The sequence below is a fragment of the Notolepis coatsorum genome, assembly GCF_963971535.1.
Source record: "Notolepis coatsorum genome assembly, chromosome: 17".
In the NCBI taxonomy this organism is placed as follows: domain Eukaryota; kingdom Metazoa; phylum Chordata; class Actinopteri; order Aulopiformes; family Paralepididae; genus Notolepis; species Notolepis coatsorum.
In genome coordinates this window covers 32,387,653-32,410,572 of record NC_140181.1, presented here as the reverse complement: position 1 = coordinate 32,410,572, position 22,920 = coordinate 32,387,653, and the positions used below count along the sequence as shown (strand labels likewise).

The following is a 22,920-nucleotide window of genomic DNA, read 5'->3' as shown; positions in this document are numbered from 1 at the left end:
CCCACGATCAAATCTCATGATTGATTGACTAATTTAAAATGTTATTATAACTCAGACTGTGTTCTCATAGTGATTCCTTCACGTCAACGCTACAGGCCTCCTTGGAATTAATTACTTAATCATAATTAAAATAAATATGACAATATTTGTACGATAAGAAATTACGCATTTGATGGCGGAAAAATAAATAATATGGATTCATCTGATCACAGGGCAGCTGCTTAACCATATCTGAACCAGCTATTTTGGACAAATGTATAATTACTTTAATTACTCAGATATTCAAACACAATTATGCAATTATTGTGAAATGATTGAAAATAATAATAATTTAATGCCTTCTGTGGAATTTGTATTTCTTATTTGTTACACATCTGTTTTAATGATTAATTATATACATTTGAAAGAATGCAGGTCAACATGCAATGTATCCCATTCATTGGTATACAATGGGACAGACCTTTGTTTGATTGATTGATTGAAAACTTTATTAACAGATTGCAGAATGGGTACAGTACAGTACAGCTCAATTACATAAGGGGATGCAGACCAGAGAAAGAATTTCGTCTTGTTTACATCAGGGTCCCCCATTTTCAATTCATCATAACATATATGACACACACGACACAGATAGACAGTACTGCTACATCTATACATTTATGACATACCAGATTTGCAAATACAGTAGTACTGTTTGTGATAGTGCATGGAAAAATTCCAAGTGCATGAATGTTTCCATCGAGGATGAGTATGTCGCCACCTAGTGGCCGGGGGGGTAGTGCATTGGGAGTTTCCACCATCCACAGATAATGATTCTCTGCTGCCATCTAGTGGCGTAGTTTGGTGATGCAGGGAGATATCAATTATATGTCTCTAGTGCACTCCAGTGGTGAAACGGGGGTGGTGCAGGGGGATAATTATGGATCTCTAGCGCGCTCCAGTGGCGAGACTGGAGTGGTGCAGGGGGAATATTAATATAATAATATAAAATTAATATTAAGTATGGGTTTCTAGCACTCCAGTGGCGACAGTGCTGAGCAGAAGAGAGATAATATACAGTTATAATTAAATACATTTCAATTATAGAACAGAATAAATTATATCTTCATAAGATGTCATCGGAGACATAGCTTGAGAGTGGAGAGGGATTAATTCCCTATGGCCTTCTTTAACACCTCAAAATAGTTAGGGTCTTGTTGGTGAATTACACACGTCACCAGAAAGAACTGGCGCACACCGGGGGCCACGGCCACCTCTGGGATGAAAAAGGTACATGGACGGTATCAGAACATTGTGTGTGTCGCGACGGAAAATGACAGGGAACCTTGTTTTAGGGGCAAGGTTGCCTGAGGTAGGGACAGAAATGGGTGTTTTAGAAAGGTGGTGGACTAATAAGATAATGATAACGCAACGTGCATGTAGACATCCACAATGTTTACATAGCATCGATGGTGTGGGCATGGGAGGGGCTTGCAGGGAAGATATATATAGCAAACCTGAAATGACAGTATGAAATGAACTGCAAGCCATGCCATAGTAAGAATATTAATGCTAATGTTTAATAAGGAGAGGGAAAAATGCTAAAAACTGAAAGTAGGAGCTCTAGGAAAGACCAATACAATGGAAAGTCGTATGTACGCTGACTCCCGGGTTTCAATTTCTCCCCGCAGGTCCTTGGGACCACGGACCCACATCGAGCGGGAAAGACCACCAACGAGGCAGAGTCTGGCAACCGGAGGCCGTGCTGCTCCAAGGACACGGCAGATGGGAGGCTTTCCTAAAGAGACAATATGTGTCGATGCATTTTGAACAGAGCCAATAGGCGTGTTTATTGTTTAATCATAGACAACAGGGACCTTCTTTCAGAGTCAATCAAGCGATCGAGAGACAAGACAACAATGTGAAGTCCTGTGTGTTTATTGATAATAATTTACAGAAGTATGATATATGTTGAAAACCTTATTTAAGATGAAGGTCTATAGGGTGGAAATGGATTACAATTTCCTGGAGTATGTTAATGTACTTCTGGACAGGTGAACCATCTCTCTCAAATTCCAGGAAGCTTAGTAATGAATGTTGATAGACATTTCATCAAAGGTTTTCTCCAAAAAGATAGCAGGATCCAGGGAGGTGAGAGGTGAGTTCATCTTGGGTCCACAAAGAGGGAGGGTTCGACGAGACAATCCCCATAGCCTGGGGTAACCACATTGCAAGATAGACAGTGCAATGGGTGGGTAAAGCAACAAGCTAGAATTACCGAGAACACAGAGGGGGGCCTCAAAGACAGCGGGGGGGGGGGGGGGGGGGGGGGGGGGGGGGCAAAGGAGGAGTTCCTGGTAGGGAGCGCTAATTGGCTGTGGTTTTTTTTTGGTGTCATTGTGTTGATGGTCTGCTGTCGTTTTGTCTGCTGTCCCCTGTGCGATACAAGCTCCTGAAAAGGTAGAATAAGTCCAGCGCTTCTCGAGACCACTTTCTATTATTGTCTGGTTTGGTGCTATTATGTATGTTCATTATAGAAACTAAATGTAGGTATATTATTTATATGTTGATATTTGTTCTAATATTGTTTGCTTATTGTGTCGTTCATGATGAGGTCGATATGAAAAATATAAAACTATTACTAATGTTAACAACGCATGAGACGTTTACACCACAGCTGTCATTCACTTGTTAGTACAGACTCATCCAGGATGGTCAGCTGGAGAGGTGAGCTTGACACCTGTGTGTAAATCTGTCCAACTGAGGCCACTGTCTGTCACCTGGCTGCCCAAATCGCCTATTTTCTTTGCATTGTTGGTGCAGAGTACGTGTCTCTTTTTACAGATGCGAGTGATTACGAGCTGCTTATATCCAACCTCTGGCCAAAGAAGATTGGATGTTAATTAAATAAGTTGCCATTATTTTATTAAGATATTACCCATTTGTGGGGCGGCTGGGTAGCGCAGCGGTCTAAGCGTCTGTCTACCACAACAGAGACAGTGGGATCGAATCCAGCTGTGGTGCTTCCGGGTTGGCCGACCGTCCATACTAACACAATTGGCAGTGTTAGCGGGTGGGAAACCCGGCGAGGGTGGGTCCTGGTCGTTGAAAAACAGCGACTCCTACAGTTCAGTCGGGGCGCCTGCACAGCAAGGGAAGGATCAGAGGTAGTGTGACCTTCCACACGTTACACTCTCCCAGTGAGAGTCCGCGCTGCCAGGTGAAAAGAAGCGGTGGGCTGGGTACACATGTGTTGGAGGAAGCATGTGATAGTCTCCGCCCTCCCAGACCGACGGTAGGGGGTAGAGTGCGCAATGACCAGGAAGGGGATTTGGAATTGGCATAATGACTAACATTAGGATGGGAGAAAAACGGAAAAAGAAAGGAGGAAAAAGATAATTCAAAAAAGATATTACCCATTTGTATCACCTGTATTCTACCTCAGCCTATCATGAGCGACAAATGGTAACCCATATTATCAAATCTGTTGCACAAAAGTTTTGAACATTCGAAACACACACAGACACGCACATGTACACATGCACAGATGAAAGATTAGCCTATTGGTATCTTGACGCATCCATTCTGCCTCTATTATGACATCTGTCCACTAAAATAAATCACTGGTTTTAAATAGCTTGTTTCCATGAGGTCTTGAACATTACGTAATGCCTGTGAACTTATGAGAATGTATCGATTGATGTTGTTATATTGGTAACTATGTGCAATTCATAGTTAAGTCAGTTGTTAGTCTCCACTTTTAATATCAAGAACCACATCCTTGATAACTTTAACCTCTTAACAGGTAGGCAGAAAAGTGGCAATTTTTTTTACTTGAACTTGAGGACTGCATACTTTTTTTGCAAAGCTTAGCTTAGTGTTGGTGATACTACAGTGTAAGAAATATATTTTTAAGAGAGAAGTGTGGCATTCACATAATCTTTTCTAGTCGTACAAACCGATGCGCCTTTTTGGGTGTGCGTTCTTTATTTCATCTACTCTTAATAATTTTACATGTTTGTGTTCAAACTAAACTAAACCCTTAACACTTTAATCGCCATGGGTTAAATTCATAATTTACCATCCCTCGCCAGCTCTATTTGTCTATGGAGAAGTTCCCCTTCTTTGCAGGGCTATAACTTTTTAAATTCTATTGCTAAATTGCCATTATTATGGCCCATTCAATGTCCTATATGTATTGTTCAGGGTGTAGCAACGTTAAACTTTTTCATTCACATATTCATACTAAAATATGGTCTAAAGTATAAGTATGTTTTTATCGTTTTCTGCAGCTTTCTTCAGAACGTGATTTATAGCCCTAAATGCATTATATTGATGATCAAATACAGTTTGGTAGGAATCTGTGCGAGATAAAAAATTTCAACTGGACGTGGTTCTAGAAGTTTCTACGCATCATCTGATGATGACCGGATGGGCGGGGGATCGTTTATAATTCCGTGGGCAGCGTTAGATGATTCATCCAGAGTGGGTCATATGTTCATCATAGCAGTTTATATGGAATACGTTAGAATATAACGCTGAATCTTACCGTGGCTTCCTCGCGCCGCTGGCAGATGAGCGTGGAACAGAATTGTTTCTATTATGGGATGGAGAAATGCCCGATCCATTTCCAGGTTGTATAATAGTATATACGTCCAAATCATGTTGTTTTTTCGAGTAATTTGCACCGATCGATGTTCACTGTGTCAATACGGAGTCTCTCTAACGATAGCGAGTGCCCGGACCACATATGGATGAGCACTACCGGTTCAAAGGTTCATTTCCGGTTGGCGATCTGCCGATCGGCCACCAGATGGCGCTCTTGAACCGCTAGAGAGTTGAGTGGAGCTTTGCAGTGTGTCTCAGGGCTCCGGAAAGGAAATATGATTTCGATGACAGATTTTTTAAATATTGACATCAAAGACGAGTTACGGCGTCTTCGGCAGAATGAGCATGGCTAGGAATGACGTGTAAACTCGTCCACGGCGATCATAGTGTTAATTGTGTAAAATCATCTACAAACTGGTCTGTAGTTCTTTCTGTTCATATGATAGGATTGAAAACAAGGCCAGATTACTGAACTGACAAAAACTTTGTAGGAGTATGTCGTAACTTATGTAAACATATTAGGTTAGTTACAGTATACACAGTTTGCTGAATGGAGAGAAGAATGGTGAAATAGGCTTTCCCCCCAAATGAGTTGGAAGTCCACAACAGATATTAAATTAACCCATTGCTTTATTTTGTGAGGCCCAAGCGGAGAAGAGGATTGCACACATACAGGGATTAATTATTTAACAAATATGAATACATGGTTTCCAATTAGCTGGTCTATTAGAATGACCTCACAGACTTAAACATTCAAAGCAGAATGGTACTCACACATAGCCATATTGTCATCTGAAGAAATTGGTGGCGGAGGAGGCGCAGGGTTCCTACCTGGCCTAACCTCTAATACTTTTTAAATGTGGGTTTTATAGTGGTTATGACATCACACACTGCCTGGCCTTGTCTGGCCAATCAAAAGTTACATCCAAAACATTGTCTCCCTCCGGGGCCGGTCTTTCCAAATACGGTCATTGTCATTTCACACCTGGCATCCTGCTGACTGTGGCATCTGCTGGCTTCTCCCCCCATGAGAGGATGATTTGTCAGAGTCATTTCTTGTGTACCATTTGAATAATAAAACATTTCTAAGGCGTAACTTTAGTGTAATGAATTATATATATCCAGAATTAAGGCGGCTACGTGGCGTAGTGGGCAAGGCGCTCGCCACGAAATGCTGGAGACGCTGGGCTCGTCAGTTCAAGCCCAGCGCTCCACATTTGCTTTCAGTTTAGCTGGCCGTCCGTACTAATACACATTGGCCGTATTAGGGGGTGGGAAACTGATGGGTGGGGATCGGGCGTTGTGGACAGCGACTCCTACAGGTCGGTTGGTGCGCCTGCGCAGTAGAATCAGGAAGTGTCGGGGGCAGCGTGAGCCTCCCACGCGTTACTCCTCGCCACTGAGAGATCGAGCTGCGCAGGTGAAAAGATGCGACTGCTGTTACCTCAAGTACCGGAGGGGACTTGTGCTATGTATGACTTAGTCCACATTGCAGCCGGCTTGTGGGAGGCAAGAAACAGCGTTCGTGACAGGGGAGGGTTGAATTGGATGATACGAAATTGGGATGGGAGAAAATATAGAAAATGGGAGAAAAAGTGGATACAAAAAAAATATATCCAGAATTAAAACAATGTATTCGTTACCTATAGTTCAATACCAGATATTCTATATAAGATAATACAACCCTGTATTTACCAGACTGAACCTTATTGATACTGAGATTTCCATACTATATATATATATAAACATTTTAACAGAGAAGTAGAAGAACATGTTCTATTATCTTCATAGACAGTTGAAATTCTAATGACATTCAAATATCCCTTTTTATCTAATAAGTCAGATTAATGTGATATAGTTGTGATAAATAGATATATTTCCAGAGCAAGTCTGGGGTCTGGGTCAGACCAGCTGTCTCTACTATAAGCTAGTCACACTGAGGTGTGACTTTTGGTCTTTGTTCTGGTGCGGAGTACATTAACATTCTCCATTGTCTGTTACCCTGAGTATATAGTCAGAAGAGATTCCCACACTAAGAGTGAAACAGTTTTTTTTATGACATCCTCTAAAGAGATCTACAGTCTTATTTAGCTCACAGTTTCCTGTGTGTTATTTCAACCTGTTATTTGGCATTCCAGCAGTCGCCTAAGTTACACATTTACACATTATTTGTTGAAATTAAACAGTTTTCAAGTCAATGAATCCGACAAGTACAAAACAAAAACATTGCAAAAGATGTTACTTTCCAAATGCTTTTAGAACTTATTTTATCTGTCAGTTCCTCAGAATAAGATAAATACAAATTGTTAAAACAAAACTTAAGGGCGAATTCACAAAGAATGGATTGCGCCCGCTAATAGCAGCCTTAACTGCGTGTGATTTGCACCCGCTATTTGCTCCATCTTAAGGACCTATTCACTAACGATATTGCACACATTATATACTAGTGCAAACACGCCCATACTGTGTGCTCCTGATATCTGTCAGCACAGTTGGCTCACGGACTGCAATTTGTTCCGGATATCTGGCAGCGCAGTTGGCTCGCAGAGCATCTGAGTGTAATTTGCTCCTGATATGGTAAAATAGTATAAATATTGCCCATGCAACAGTATGCATGTCCTAGCATGATCTTGTGGAATTTAAAATGGCACAATTAATGTATAAAGCAAAAGGTCATGTACTTCCAGGAAACATTCAAGGACTGTTCTTTGATAGGGAGGGGGGTTATAATCTGAGGGGAGAACTCAATTTAAAAGTTCTAAATGTACGCACTACCATGAGAAGACACTGCATCTCAATATGTGGGGTGAAACTGTGGAACAGTCTAAATGTGGTGCTAAAGCAATGTCCAAACATGAGACAATTCAAACTGATGTATAAGGAAATGATGTTCACGAGGTACAGGGATGAGGAAGGGACTTGACATTTTAAAATTGAATTTTCATTTATTTCATGTTTTACATATACCTTTTTTTTTATTTTTTTTTGCACACACATATATATATATATATATATATATATATTTTTTTTTTTTTTTTTTTTTTAAATTAGTACACTCATTTGAGTCGTGGAAAAGGGGTAGGATTAAATAAGTGTATACTTCTTCCTACTCCTTTTCGAACATGTACATTGAGTTATGTTTTGATTTTGTTTAGTTATTTATTTTGTTTGTATTCATTTACATGTTCGAAATAAAGATTTCAATTTTTTTTTAAATAATGGCAGACAGAAAACAGAAGCTTAAATTCTCTGATCGTGAATTGGAAGTCCTGACGAATCAATACTGTAGCTCTTCTAGTCCTTGGGCCAAACACTTTTTTGGTACCAATTGGGTGGGCACATTCTAGATTTGTTTCTATAGTACAGTATAATACTATAATAGTACAATATAGTACTATACAGTACAGTATAGTACAGTGTAGTACTACAGTACATAGTACAGTATAATACTATATAGTACAGTACAATACTATAATGGTACAGTATAGTACTATATAATGCAATTACTTCTCTCCTTACACATACAATATGTGATGTCATCACAGAGAGCTGAATTAGTGGAGAGGTGATGTCATCACCACAATGACGCCATTTCAAGTCTAGTATCTCAATGAACAAGCAAGTCTCAAGTCATCCACTGCCAAGTCAAAACCTCAAGACATTTCCCCGTGTCCCAAGTAAGTCATACTGTAGGTCATCATAATGACTAAAGTCCACTAAGCCTTGAGATGGACAGGAGAGTCAGACCTGGAGAGAAGCTCGGTCTACTGATCTCACACAAACATCAGAAACCTCACACACATCAAACACCCATCCACTCAGGTTTCAGAGCCAGGGGAACACCAGAAGAGCTTCATTCAATGACCTAGAGAGAGAGAGAGAGAGAGAGAGAGAGAGAGAGAGAGAGAGAGAGAGAGAGAGAGAGAGAGAGAGAGAGAGAAGCAGATTGTACAGATGGGTACAGATGTAACTCATTCTTAACCATTCTGTGGCCTGTCTGGCACACAGTGAGCATCTTCATTGTCTTTAGGACCTGGCCAGACCTGACTGGACCCTGGCTGAGACAGACATCTTTCACAATGCTAGACCATGGCTCACCCCAGCCAGGCTAAACAGAGCTAATGGAGACACAAACCTAACCATACCATACCATACCATGCTAGACCATGGCTAGCCCCAGCCATGCTGAACATAGCTAATAGAGACATGGCATACTAAAACCGTGTTTCCACTACCTATGGCATTACTGGGGCTTATAATGAGACTCACCATAGCCACCATGCTGTCTTATAATGAGACTCACCATAGCCACCATGCTGCCTTATAATGAGACTCACCATAGCTACCATGCTGTCTTATAATGAAACTCACCATAGCTACCATGCTGTCTTATAATGAGACTCACCATAGCTACCATGCTGTCTTATAATGAAACTCACCATATCTACCATGCTGTCTTATAATGAGACTCACCATAGCTACCATGCTGTCTTATAATGAGACTCACCATATCTACCATGCTGTCTTATAATGAGACTCACCATAGCTACCATGCTGTCTTATAATGAGACTCACCATAGCCACCATGCTGCCTTCTAATGAGACTAGCCATAGCCACCATGCTGCCTTCTAATGAGACTCACCATAGCTACCATGCTGTCTTATAATGAGACTAGCCATAGCTACCATGCTGTCTTATAATGAGACTCACCATAGCCACCATGCTGCCTTCTAATGAGACTAGCCATAGCCACCATGCTGTCTTATAATGAGACTCACCATAGTCACCACCTTGCTGGTCTGTCCACGGGTTCGAACCTTCAGCTTGTTTGCGGTTGTCTCGGCGACATCGGCTCTCTCCTCAGCATCATCTAGTTCATTTTGGATCTTCCTGAAACGAGTCACGTTGCTGGACACATGTTCCTCCTAATGAAACATATATTCTGTTAGATATAATATATATTATAAATTACCTATTATATTACTTTGTGTTCTTGAAGTACATCTTTTGCTAATCACTGCTAGAATTGTATTATTTGGTAAATACCTTTCAGATAGTACCCATGTGTTGACACCTGTATACAAGCACCCAGTGTAAAGGTACGTATTATCAAGTCAAATGTATTTGTATAACCAAATATCACAATACATGTCTCAAGGGGCTTCAGAGGCCTCCTGACCTTTAACCCTCAATGAAGAGGAGGAAGAACTCAGGAGGGGCAATTTAATCGAACGAGAGATCCTCCAACAAGGATCAGGAAGAAGTATTATGACTTTTAACTCATTCACGGCCATAAGCTTCCTCCATCCTTCACTGTCTAGCGCCAGCTTTTCATGACAATTTTTGCGATATTCCACGATCTTTGCGGACACTATTGTATATTCTATATTATAGCTATGGAGACAATAGTATGGCTCATTTGACAGACACTATTTCTAGTCCAACATGTAAAAAAAGAGTTTGTTTCTACACACTGTAGTTTTTAGTTTATTACATGCTAAACATCGTCCATTTCCAAGATAATCCAGTCTTTTTCCATAGATCGCCAGATAAAATGCGTTATATGCAATAAGCCCAAACCGTTCTGGTTGATCCCCTGAAACCCCAAATACTTCCAAATCAAAGGTATATACCATGTACATATGTGCATTCACAAAATCATCAAGGGGGGGGGGGGGTCGTTTTAACTCAAAACTGTGATCTTGTTTGTCGAGCATGTTTTACGTCCGGTAAAACACAAAACTGTGATCGTTACAGAAACATGTCCAGGTTTGGTAAAATAGACATAGGGGGTCCTTATCTTAGCCAGAAGGTAATCCAAAAAGAATAATTCCAATGATCCCATCGGCCATCGGCGATCACGATTACTCGTTTATATGTAATTAGTTACACGTGTTTACGGGACACTATAGGTTTTGAGGCGAGCAGATCTGCTAGCGATTGCTTTGGAAGAGCTCCTCCCCCACAGAGCGAGTCTCGATAGTCGATAGGTTTATTCATTGACTCTCCTGTTCCCTTTCTATCAGAGTTAAAAATGTAGGCGATACTGCCACCTGGTGATATTCTATCTGCATTGCAATTCCAACATAGGCAAACGGGCCAGGGACACATAGAATGATCCGGATTATGTTTTAGAACGGGGATCAGAGGAAAACGATCAAAGGATCAAAACCCGAGAAATCTCGGGTATGGCGCTCAACCGCTGGCGAGATTGAGTTAAACCATGGTTATCAACACCTGATCCACATGTCAACACCAGATCAATAATAATAATAACAATAATAATAAACTCACTGCATCCTCAGCCTGTCTCTTGTAACCCTTGACCTTGGTCTGTAGCTTCTCAACCAGATCCTGCATCCTTATTAGAGTCACCCTGTCCTCCTCTGACTGCAACACAGACACATAGAGAGATAGAACCAACATAATACACATTATATACAAGACTGCAACACATATAGAGAGTTAGAACCAACATAATACACATTATATAATATATAAGACTGCAACACTCACATAGAGATAGAACCAAAATTATACACAATATATAATATAAGACTGCAACACACACATAGAGATATAGAACCAAAGAATACACATTATATAACACTGCAACACACACATAGAGAGCGATATAACCAAAATAATACATATTATATAATATATAACACTGCAACACACACACACATAGATAGAACCAAAATAATACACATTATATAATATATAACACTGCAACACACACATGGAGACAGATAGAACCAAAAGCTAAATCCCCATTAATTTGGTCTAGCGAACTCCTCTCCATAAAACATTCTGTTTACACAGTAACAGAACAGAGAAATCGAGCAATAGAGGCATTTCACAGAATGTTTATCATTTGTCCTCCATGTTGAAAGATACAATGGTTGCTATGTGCAAAACAACGGTTGCTATGTGTTGATATGACAAATATATTGATTGTGTGTTTTATCACTGGACCTTGTAAACAATACCATGCTTTTCCAACGTTTTACCTACTGTATACTCTGCCAGTGCACAGAAATTGGTCATTTTCTTTCAGCATCATTACAAGCAGCCATGTTGGAGGAAAGAGAACTACACAAACATTCCATGCAAGGCCTCTATCGAATGCAAGGAAACAATAAAAGAAGGAAGGGTCATCATCACATCAGAATACCAGCGCTCTATGCTCTGCTTGGTGCCAGACGTTGCCATTTCTAGGTGCCATTTCTATTAAAGCCTATATTGAAATAAAAAAATATATACAAGCTATCTGAGGAAATATACATCAACCAATATATCAAACGTTAGCTAGTTAACAATGCAACAAATTGCAGATGATTCTGACATGCAAGGTACTAAACTGTTTAAATAACGAGGAGATGGCTGATCCCATTCGACTCAATGTTGGACAGAACTGAAAGTTCCCACACTCTGCGCCAATGTGCATTCACGCGCGAAAGACAGTGACACTATGACCCTTCCTTCTTTTATAGTTTCCTTGACTGACAGAGGAAACGGGTGATCGGACCTGGCAGGCGAGCTCCTTGACTTTCCTCTCGTAGCGTCTCAGTCCTTTCTGGAACTCCTCACTCTTCTTCTGTTCCAGTATGAGCTCTGTCTCCAGCTCCCTCACCTGGAGACACACACCCATAGTACAGACAGTATCAAATGTATTGGAACAGTATGTTTGATTTGTACATGAGTGCATTTGAATAGTAAAAAAAAAACGCACACTTGTCAGCTGAATCCTCAATATAGTAAAGAAGAGAGCAGGACAGCACAAGTTTTTATTACTGCTATTGGGACCAGGCCGTAATGAGTAATAATGTGGTTATGTTAAACTGCATGACAAATAAAGACTTCTAGTCTAACAATTATTATTATTATTATGTTCAGACATATTAGAGTAATAATGTGGTTATGTTCAGACATAGAGTAATAATGTGGTTATGTCCAGAAATAGTGGGACCAGGATCTTTAGGAGTAAAAATGTGGGTATATCCAGGGATATTTTAATAATGTGCAGGGATAGTGGGCCCAGGAAATGTATGAGTAATACTGTGGTTATATCCAGGGATATTGGAGTAATACCGTGGTTATGTCCAGGGGTATTGGGACCAGCCCTTTAGGAATAATAATGTGGTTATATCCAGAGATATTGGGACCAGAGCCTTTAGGAGTAATAATGTGATTATATCCAAGGTATTTAGGAGTAATAATGTTGATATATCCAAGATATTTAAGAGTAATAATGTTGATATATCCAGGGATATTGGGACCACCAGCGCCTTTGGGAATAATAATGTGGTTATTGTATATCCAGGGATATAGGGAGGTGTTGTTACAGTCTGCCTTATAGTGCCTTCCCCTGCTCTCCCCCTTCCCCTCCTGTCCATCCAAGGACTCATGAACTTTATGAACAGTGGTCCTCTGCTGCCATCTTGTGGCATGTCGGCGCTATTACACATGTCATCTCTGATTTACCTGTCTCTCTGTATTAATCTGTTCTCTGTCATGCTCACTAATATGCTCCCTGCAATTCTGCTATCTGTGATGTTCCCTATTATCTCTGGCAGGAGCACTCATTCAAGGGTACTACGACTATGCTTGCACCTCATGGTACCAAAGCACCTCAAAGGCACTAAAAACCAAATTACAAACATCTCAAAACAAACTAGTCAGACTACTGCTTGACCTGACTCCTAGAACCCACCTCACCCCTGCACACTTTGCCAACCTAGGATGGCTTAGAGTAGACGACAGAGTACAGCAACTTGCAATGGGCCTGGTCTACAAGATACACTACACGACCAAGGTACCCATGTACATGTCAAAATACTTCCCAAAGGTCAGTGAATACCACGATCACAACACCAGAGGGAGCTCCACAAATCATGTTAAACCCAGATTCGGCACAAACAAGGGACTAAACACGTTTAGCAATTATGCCACAACAATGTGGAACGCCCTACCCAAAGCTGTAAAGGAATGTAAATCACTACCCACCTTCAAAAACACTCTCAAAGAACACCTACGGGAGACTGCAATTCAAAACTGGCCCCTACAAATGTCCTAACCCAGTTGTACAATAAAGACCAAGCATGGCTTTGTCAGTATTCCAATGTACAGCCCCACCCAACCCAACACCTACCCAACCTCCTCCAATGTACAGTTTCCATGTCAAATGTATGTCAGTATTCCAATGTACAGTGTCCCCCCCCCCCCTACCCAACCCCCCCCCCCCCCCCCCACCTCCAATGTACAGCCCCACCCCACCTACCCAACCTCCCCCAATGCACAGTTTCTATGTCAAATGTATATACTCTTCTTCTGGATTTTTTTAGTATCACAAACAGTACTGTATTTGAAAATCTGATGTAGCAGTACTGTCTATCTGTATGTCATGTGTGTCATATGATGAATTGAAAATGGGGGACCCTGATGGAAACAAGACGAAAGTCTTTCTCAGGTCTGCATCCTCTTAACAATTGTATGTATTGAGCTGTACTGTACTGTACCCATTCTGCAACCTGTTAATAAACTTTTCAATCAATCAATCAATCTAGTTCAGTGTTCTCCCCAGTATGTGTATTATGATCTAGTCTAGTGTTGTCTCAGTGTGTGTATTTGTATTCGATCCAGTCATGTATTCTAGTCAGTCCGTGTCTCCCCAGCTGTTGCTTGTTTGTAATCAACATCCGTATTTATGCCTGCCTGCCCTGTGTCTCCACGTGTCATTGTCCTGTTTACCCTGCATACCCTGTATCTGTTTTCCCAGCCTGCGTGAGGCTCGTAATCTGTCGTGTTCCTGTTCCAGCTATTCCTGCCGTTCGCGGAATTGCCACTTATCCTATATTTATTTTATTTTAAATTAAATTAAATAGGTGCTCGAAAGACTAATATCTCAATATGGCTGGAGCGGGACGCTCAGTCAGTATTCACATAACTAGGGTTATAGGATAACCTTCGTTATTACTGTTTCCGGCCGGCCCACCCTCTTGAAAACGCAATGTATTTCCCCATTGCCCATTTCTAAATCGTCTCGTTTAAAACAAATAAAGCATTAACATTTGCATGGTGTACCTTTCTGTGCGTATTCATCTATAGCTCAACATGAAAATATTCGCAATTAATCTTAAAAAGAAAATCGCTGAATTTTATTTCAACCAAAAATGCTTAAACAATAATGTTAGTGATAGAAGGGAACTCATTTTGTGCAAAAATGGAAAGCTTTTCAATTTCCAATGCGGCAGAATTGTTACAATAGCCGATATCCATTTTCCCAATGATAAATCCCTATACGGGTGGACCTCGCGGGCGGTCCAAAGCGACGTCAGACTACACCTCCCTATTGGAGTAATAATATAGTTTTATCCAGAGATATTGAGACCAGGCCTTTGGGAGTAATGCTGTGGTTACATCAGATATCGAGACCAGGCCTTTGGGAGTAATGATGTGGTTACATCAGATATTGAGACCAGGCCTTTGGGAGTAACTCACTCTTGTTTCCATCTTATGGAGATGTTTCTTGCCTCCCTTCACCGCTGCCTGTTCAGCTTCATCCATCCTGACCTGCAACTCTTTAAAGAGACACCGATGTGGTCAGAACAACTGAAATGCAACAGTTATCCATCAATACAAAAATCTTTCCACAGTAGTAAGGTGTTGAAATCAGCAACCGTAACGAAGGTTATGTATTATAACCCTAGTTATATGAATACTGGCAAAGAATCTTGCTTCGCCTATTGGACTGCTCTGGTGCACACTAAAATAATTGGACTCAATGCACCTATCACTGACCAGGACCACACCCCTCTGCTTAGCATTTAAGCAGGTGTGGTCGCTGCTAACCACCCTCCCAAAGCTTCTTTCACATGGAAAGAAAACTAAGGGGCAACAGGGAATAAAATCAAGATGGTTTGCCAGTATTAATTTAACTAGTGTTATACTTATACATAACCGTCGTTATACCTCATGCTTGCTTCACCCATTGGACAATTGGGCGAAGCTGGTACGAAGCTCTGATCAGCCCCCTGTTGGCCCTAAAAGGAACCAAGTAGAGGAATAAACAACTCATATGTCTGATAATAAGCAGAAAACAGTTAAACCTTTGTGCATAAAATCTCACCTGCCATGAACCGATCTGATGAGTCAGAGGAATGAGGGAATAAAGGAATAAAATAAACTAGGGATGCTCGATATTGGCTTTTTTACCGATACCGATATACCGATATTGTCCAACTCTTAATTTCCGATACCGATATCAACCGATATCACATTTTAATGCCGATATCGGCCGATAATATCGATAGGCCGATAATATCGGACATCATTTCTATAGAAATGTAAAAAAAAAAAAAAAAAAAAATGAAAACCGATACCGATATTTTCCGATATCACATTTTAATGCCGATATCGGCCGATAATATCGGTAGGCCGATAATATCGGACATCCCTAAAATAAACCCATGCCTTATTCTAAAGGAAATAGAAAAGGGGTAGGGAATAAAATAAGGTTACGCATTGTAGCAGATTATTATTAACAAACAGTAAAAAACATGTGAAATGATGTTCGTAAGTGGCCAAAATGTTCTCCCCATGAATGAAAAAGTCACTCATTCTTAAACTGGAAGCGTGTTCTCGTACACCTTGCATACAGAAATGCCCCGCCAGCTCCTTATAAGGATAGGCTAAGCATTGCACCTCGTGAAATATTCAACAGGCAGAGCGAAAGCAATTAGCGACTGATCAAAATTGGATTAGATTAGATTAAAATATATTGTCATTACAGCAACGAACAATACAACATAATACAACGAAAACAAGTTTGGCATCCAACCAGAGTGCAAATGTAACAGTAAAGTGCAATAGCAATATACAATGTACAGGTGATTAAACTGGTTAAAGGCTTCATTTGGGAGAAATCATTGGTGATTGCGTTCACATTGATTCTACAGACATCCTCGGAATTAAATAATAATAATAATAATAATAATAATAATAATAATAATAATAATAATAATAATAATAATAATAATAATAATAATAATAATAATAATTAAATAATAATAATTAAATAATAATAATTAAATAATAATAATAATAATAAATACAACAATATCATTAACAATTACATTTTACATTTATAGTCATGACTTAATGAGGCACCATGAGCATTACACACACACACTGCAAATGACAGTGAATACAATTTCTTTATAAAAAAATAAAAAAATATACCCAATATAGCTATAGTAGAGTTCAAGTTCTCAAGTTCTTTAATAGTTGTCATACAGAAGTACAGAATACTTTCATACAAAATGCTTCTTACTGTTACGCTCCAGAGACTGTGCTAGACAAGATAGTATCAAATAACATAATAACATAATATAGCATGAATTTAGAAGAAGAAAATGAGGTCACAGTGTTCGGTATAGACATATGTACAATGTTCTGAGTTACCATGTAATATACAATACACAATACTATGCAGTGTACTAATGTACAGTACTATCTAGTGCAAAGCAGAAATGGGATGAGGTACAATTTTAGGTACATTTTACAGTAAGGTGTACGAGTTGTAGTGCAATCCTTCATCCATAAATATAAAGTGTGGGGAGTGGGTGCTACAGTGTGTTTGTTTAAAGTGGGTGTGTGCTATAAGTGTGTGGAGTGGGTGCTACAGTGTGTTTGTTTAAAGTGAGTGTGTGCGTGTGGATGTGTGTGCTATGTGCGTTTGGTGGTTGTTGTTGTGTAGTGTTCATTCATTGTTCGTTTAGCAGCCTGATGGCCTGGGGATAGAAGCTTCTTCTGAGTCTTTCTGTGCTCGCCTTGAGACTCCTGTATCGCTTGCCTGACGGCAGCAGTTCAAAGAGGCAGTTGTTCGGGTGACTGGAGTCTTTAATGATTCTCTTAGCCTTGCCCTTGCAACGCTTGTAGTAAATGTTCTGGAGGGTGGGGAGCCCCCCTCCAATTGTGCGTTCGGCTGAACGTGTCACTCTTTGTAGTCTGCTTTGGTCTTGTGCAGTGCTATTCCCAAACCAGGAGGTGATGTTGCCGGTCAAGATGCTCTCTATTGTACATGAGTAGAAGTTCTTAAGGATCTTCTGGCTGACTTGGAACTTCCTTAGGCGCCTGAGGAAGTAGAGGCGTTGTCGTGCCTTCTTCACAACACTGTTAATGTGTGTGGTCCATGTCAAGTCCTCGGATATGTAGGCTCCGAGGTACTTAAAGCTGTTGACTCTCTCAACCGGTGCCCCGTCGATGCTGAGGGGGCTGTAGTCCTTGACCCCCGACCTCCTGAAGTCCACAATCATCTCCTTTGTTTTGCTGACGTTCAGGGAGAGGCTGTTTTCCTGGCACCATCCCGCCAGGACCTTGACCTCTTCCAGGTAGGCCCTCTCGTCGTTGGCAGAGATCAGGCCCACCACCACTGTGTCGTCAGCAAATTTGACGATTGTATTGCTACTCCGCTGAGCCACACAGTCGTGTGTGTACAGGGAGTAGAGGAGGGGACTCAGAACACAGCCCTGGGGGGCCCCTATGTTGAGGGTGATGGATGAGGAGGTGCAGTTGCCTGCTCTCACCACCTGGGGTCTGCCAGTCAGGAAGTCCAAGACCCACTGGCAGAGGTCATAGCCCAAGCCCAGGTCCCTGAGCTTGGCTATGAGTATGGAGGGGACTATGGTATTGAATGCCGAGCTGTAGTCGATGAATAGCATTCTCACATAGTTCCCCTGCCTCTTGTCCAGGTGTGATGCTGCTGTGTGCAGCACATGGGATATGGCGTCCTCCGTGGACCTGTTGGGGCGGTATGCAAATTGCAGGGGGTCCATGTTGATGGGGAGGGAGGAGCAGATGTAGCCCTTTACTAGCTTCTCGAAGCACTTCATGGCTATGGAGGTGAGAGCTACAGGGCGGTAGTCGTTGAGGCAAGCAGGCTTGGATTTTTTGGGTACAGGGATAATAGTGGACTTCTTCAGGCAGGTGGGGATGACAGCCTGTTCTAAGGACAGGTTAAATATGTCAGTGAATACTGGGGCCAGTTGGTCGGCACAGACTTTTAGGACGCGGCCGGGGATGCCGTCTGGACCTGCTGCCTTCCTGATATTCACTTTTTTAAAGGTCCGCCTCACCTCATGCTCTGTTACCCTGAACACTGCGCCTCCATCAGCAGCCGACCCCCCCCCCCCCCCCCCATTGCCGAGGCTTGTGAGCTGGTGTTGTTATTACCAGCATCAAACCTCGCATAGAAGGTATTGAGGTCATTTGCTAAGGAGATGTCACTGTTCAGTTTGAGGGAGGCGCCTTTGTAGTCTGTCATCGTTTTGAGCCCCTGCCACATAGCTCTAGAGTCAGCTTGTTCAAACTGGAGTTCAATTTTATCCCTGTAGCGTCGTTTGGCCTCTGACACAGTCCTCCTTACGTTGTATCGCGCCACCTTGTGGTCATTCATGTTGCCTGCCTCTAGGCCGTCGTTGTATGCTTTGGTGCGCTCTCTCAGAGCTTCACGGACGGATTTGTCTACCCAGGGTTTTTGATTTGGGTAAACTTTCATTTTGGTAGTGGGGATTGTTTCTTTCACCCTAGTACAAACATAGTCCAGCACTGTCTCCGTGTAGGCATTAATGTTATCTGTGTCGCGGAACACATTCCAGTCTGTGTTGTGAAACACTGACCGGATCGTATCCACTGACCGGATCGTATCCTAGAATAGACTGAATTAATATTCCAAATACCGTCTTGTTGTCTATTGTTATTATTTATTGTTGGTTGTATTTTTTTTTTATTGCTTAGTGCGAGAAACATTCCACGGTTCATCTTACTGTTCACGAGTTTAACCCACACAAATGACAACAGACACAAAGGATAAGTTTAACGAATTCCGAAGATTTTTACAGATTTCTTCAAGTTCGGCACTATATCAAGCAATTATTGAAGCAAAGTAAACAAACGCTTTTGGATAATATTTTATTAAAAGTCTTCAGAGAGGCTTATGTTTCGAACTCAAACCAAAAAACCATCTCAAGACTTTATAGGGGATTACAACAGACGAAAGGTAATTCATTGTATGTAAAAACAGAAATGGGAAAGGGAGGGAAACCTAAATATAATTGAAGAGGAATGGGAGGATTTATGTGAAATACAATGGAAAACATCAAGTTACTTCAGTACTCCAGCACAAGGGAGTCATTATACCAAATCTTCCAACTGCTGGAGACAGTGTGGCCTCTCAGAGGCAAATCATTACCACATATTCTGGTCTTGTCCCTTGCTGATGCCTTTCTGGAGGGAGGTCCATAAAAGCTTTGAAAAAGTATTCCAGGTGGACATTCCATTTAAGCTGGAGAGTCTATATTTGGGCGCTATGGCATCAGAAAATGGTGATAGATATATATTTCAGATTCTAAGTGCTGCTAGCAGGAAAGCCATTACTAGAAAGTGGTTAAGAACAGAAATTCCTACAGTGGATGATTGGATTGATATTATTTATGATATTTTTTAGATGAAAATAATAACTTTTTCTTTTAGACTGCAACAGGACAAGTTTTGGAAGAAATGGGAAAAATGGATAATGTACATTACACCGTTACGACGATCTTCATTTGTTTAATGTGTAGGCCTATAGCTACGTCCTTTCGGGTTCATTTCTAAGTGAACCTTGTGTAAAGGGAGTTGAGTGTCAGGAAGATGCACCCCAACATATTATTTAGTTATTTTTGGTTATTGTTTTTGTTTGTCTAGAAAAAAAGAAGTATAGGATGTTATTGACTGTATTGGTCCTCATGTGTGTACTTGTACTTCTGCACGTTAACTCAGAGTTATTAACAATGGATGAAAATTGTACTACAAGGCTGAGATAAATGAATGTGAAGTCATGACATTGTATGGACCCTGGAGAAAATCAATAAAAAGAGAATTTCAAAAAAAGAGAAGAGCAGAGGAGGCAACTACTAACCGTGTAGAATGCACTGACCCTGACTGGTGGAGTCTGACCTGCCTGGGTGTAGCACAAAGCGATGCCTTCACACAGCAAGTGAGACAAGCATTTTCTTTTAACAGAGCCCGGCCTCTGGCTGCTTCGCCATGACACCCGAGCAACTGTCGAGTGGATCTGAAGCTCGCCATGCGTCTCACATAGACAGAGTGCACGGATGGGACATAACAGATGCATGCTCCTTTCCATATCGTTAGAAGTGGGGAGGAGGGTAAAACGCCTTCAGAACAATGGTCCTCATTCTCGAACGTGTTCGTAAGTACCTTTGTAACTATCTTGGTAAAAACGTTGTAAAAACTAAAATCCTCCTCCGGATTCCTGAACGTGTGAAACGGTCTACGTATGTGGCCAAAATCTTCGTAGCTGGGTTCCCACAAATGAAATATGTTGATTCTTAAACTGAAATGCGCATTCTCGTTGATTGAATTTGCCTCACATTTAGCAATAGGAATACATCAAACCAACAATAAATTATATCATAGAGAAGAAGACAGTATATGGCATATTAATACAGTATATTCCATTATACAGTAGCTATATCTGTGGCGATCGGTTTAGTTCTTATTTATTTTGTTTGCAGTGTGTGTGTGTAACGCTCATGGTGTCTCATTGAGTCAGGACTATAAATGCAAAACGTAATTATTAATGATACAAATATTGTCGTATTATAATTATTTAATTCCATGGATGTCTGTAGTATCGGCAATCCCCAGTGACTTGTCTCAGAGAAAGCTGTTGAAACCATGGGCGCACACCGGTCTGTCTGATTTACAACTGCCTTTTCGAGTACGTAAATCCTACTTAATCCTACAAAGAATTTACAATACGAAGCCTTCGAGAATGCCGAATAAGTATGTGAAATCGAGTTACGAAGGAATTCCTTGATACGTTTTACGTATGTATGTCCGTTCGAGAATGAGTACCAACATCTCTAGAGCTGAAAGAGCTCTTGATATTCGTGGGCCTCAGAATGACACTGCTACCATCCCCATTGATGGCCAGGCATTCTGGTTGGTTGGACTGATAGAGCTGATGCGCTGACATGCATGGTAGTTAAGATGGCCAAAATAAAACAAGTGACTCAGAGAGGCTTGTTCCAAAGGCTCAAAATGGGCTTTCATTAGACTTTAAAGTACTAAGGAACGGCTCTGTGGCATCTCTGTTTATCGCTAAAACCCTGGTGACAAAACCATGTTGAAATAGCCGAGGCATATACCTTCACAGTCGAGAAAGACAGGCTGTCTAACAGAGACTGAAGATATGTGAAGACTGAGGCCTCACGCCAGTTTTGGGACGATAACCTCTTCCCTGCATAAATGGAGGTAGTGGATGGAGCGCACACACCCTGAATGGTTCCGATGACATCAGGTGTGATACCTCTGTTCTCAAGGTTCAACCTTTTCTAAACCAAGCCATCAGGCACTGGTCTAGGTCTAGGACAGGGTGATGGCACACTGTCCTGCATGGTGCAGTTCCCAGACCAGGCGGTTCCCTGTCAAGACACTTTCCATGGTGCACGAGTAGAAATTCTGTAGTGTCTGGGGGGGAATGTCTGACGTCTGAGGTGTTACAATCCAGGAGCAGTCCAACAGGCGAAGCAAGACGCTGAAGCCAGTATGAGCTATACTATATACACAGTAAATTTACTTGTTGACGGCCTATGCCCCAGAAGGGGTAGCAGGCGTAAGTAAGTAAGTAAGTAAGTAAGTAAGTAAGTAAGTAAGTAAGTAAGTAAGTAAGTAAGTAAGTAAGTAAGTAAGTAAGTAAGTAAGTAAATTTACTGTGTACCACCTGGAGGAAGTAAGCCCACCAATGCCACACCTTGTGTAGCTCATTACAGGAAGTGAGACTGCGTTGGGTCGTCTCCCCTTGAAAGGTATCTGGTTTTACCTTTAACAGTAGCCTCCATGTTCCTCTTCATCCTCTCCAGCTGAGTATTGCAGTCCTGTTCCTTCTTCAACTCCTCTGCCATCAGTGCAGCCTGGCGCGCGCACACACACACACACACACACACACACACACACACACACACACACACACACACACACACACACACACACACACACACACACACACACGCACACGCACACACACACACACAGACACAGACACACACAGACACACACACACACACACACACACACACACACACACACACACACACACACACACACACACACACACACACACACACGCACACACACACACACACACACACACACGCACACACACACACACACACAGACACAGACACACACAGACACACACACACACACACACACACACAGATTAGGGTTGTGTATCAATGTTGGCCTTCTTGGCTTTCTTCTCA

The 22,920-nt window shown here is 41.4% G+C and overlaps 1 protein-coding gene across 1 annotated transcript in view; it reads right to left on the bottom strand.

Annotated features, from left to right (window-relative positions):
- Window positions 1-8,303: 8,303 nt before the first annotated feature.
- Window positions 8,304-22,920, bottom strand: part of LOC311243993 (myosin-7B-like) — a gene marked incomplete at both ends in the record, with an annotated part of 128,528 nt that continues 113,911 nt past the window's right edge. The window contains 6 exons of the mRNA XM_084333401.1: window positions 8,304-8,309; window positions 9,367-9,513; window positions 10,883-10,978; window positions 12,120-12,224; window positions 15,092-15,171; window positions 22,479-22,569. Coding sequence (XP_084189527.1) covers window positions 8,304-8,309; window positions 9,367-9,513; window positions 10,883-10,978; window positions 12,120-12,224; window positions 15,092-15,171; window positions 22,479-22,569 — 525 coding nt within the window. The remainder of the gene's footprint in view (window positions 8,310-9,366; window positions 9,514-10,882; window positions 10,979-12,119; window positions 12,225-15,091; window positions 15,172-22,478; window positions 22,570-22,920) is intronic.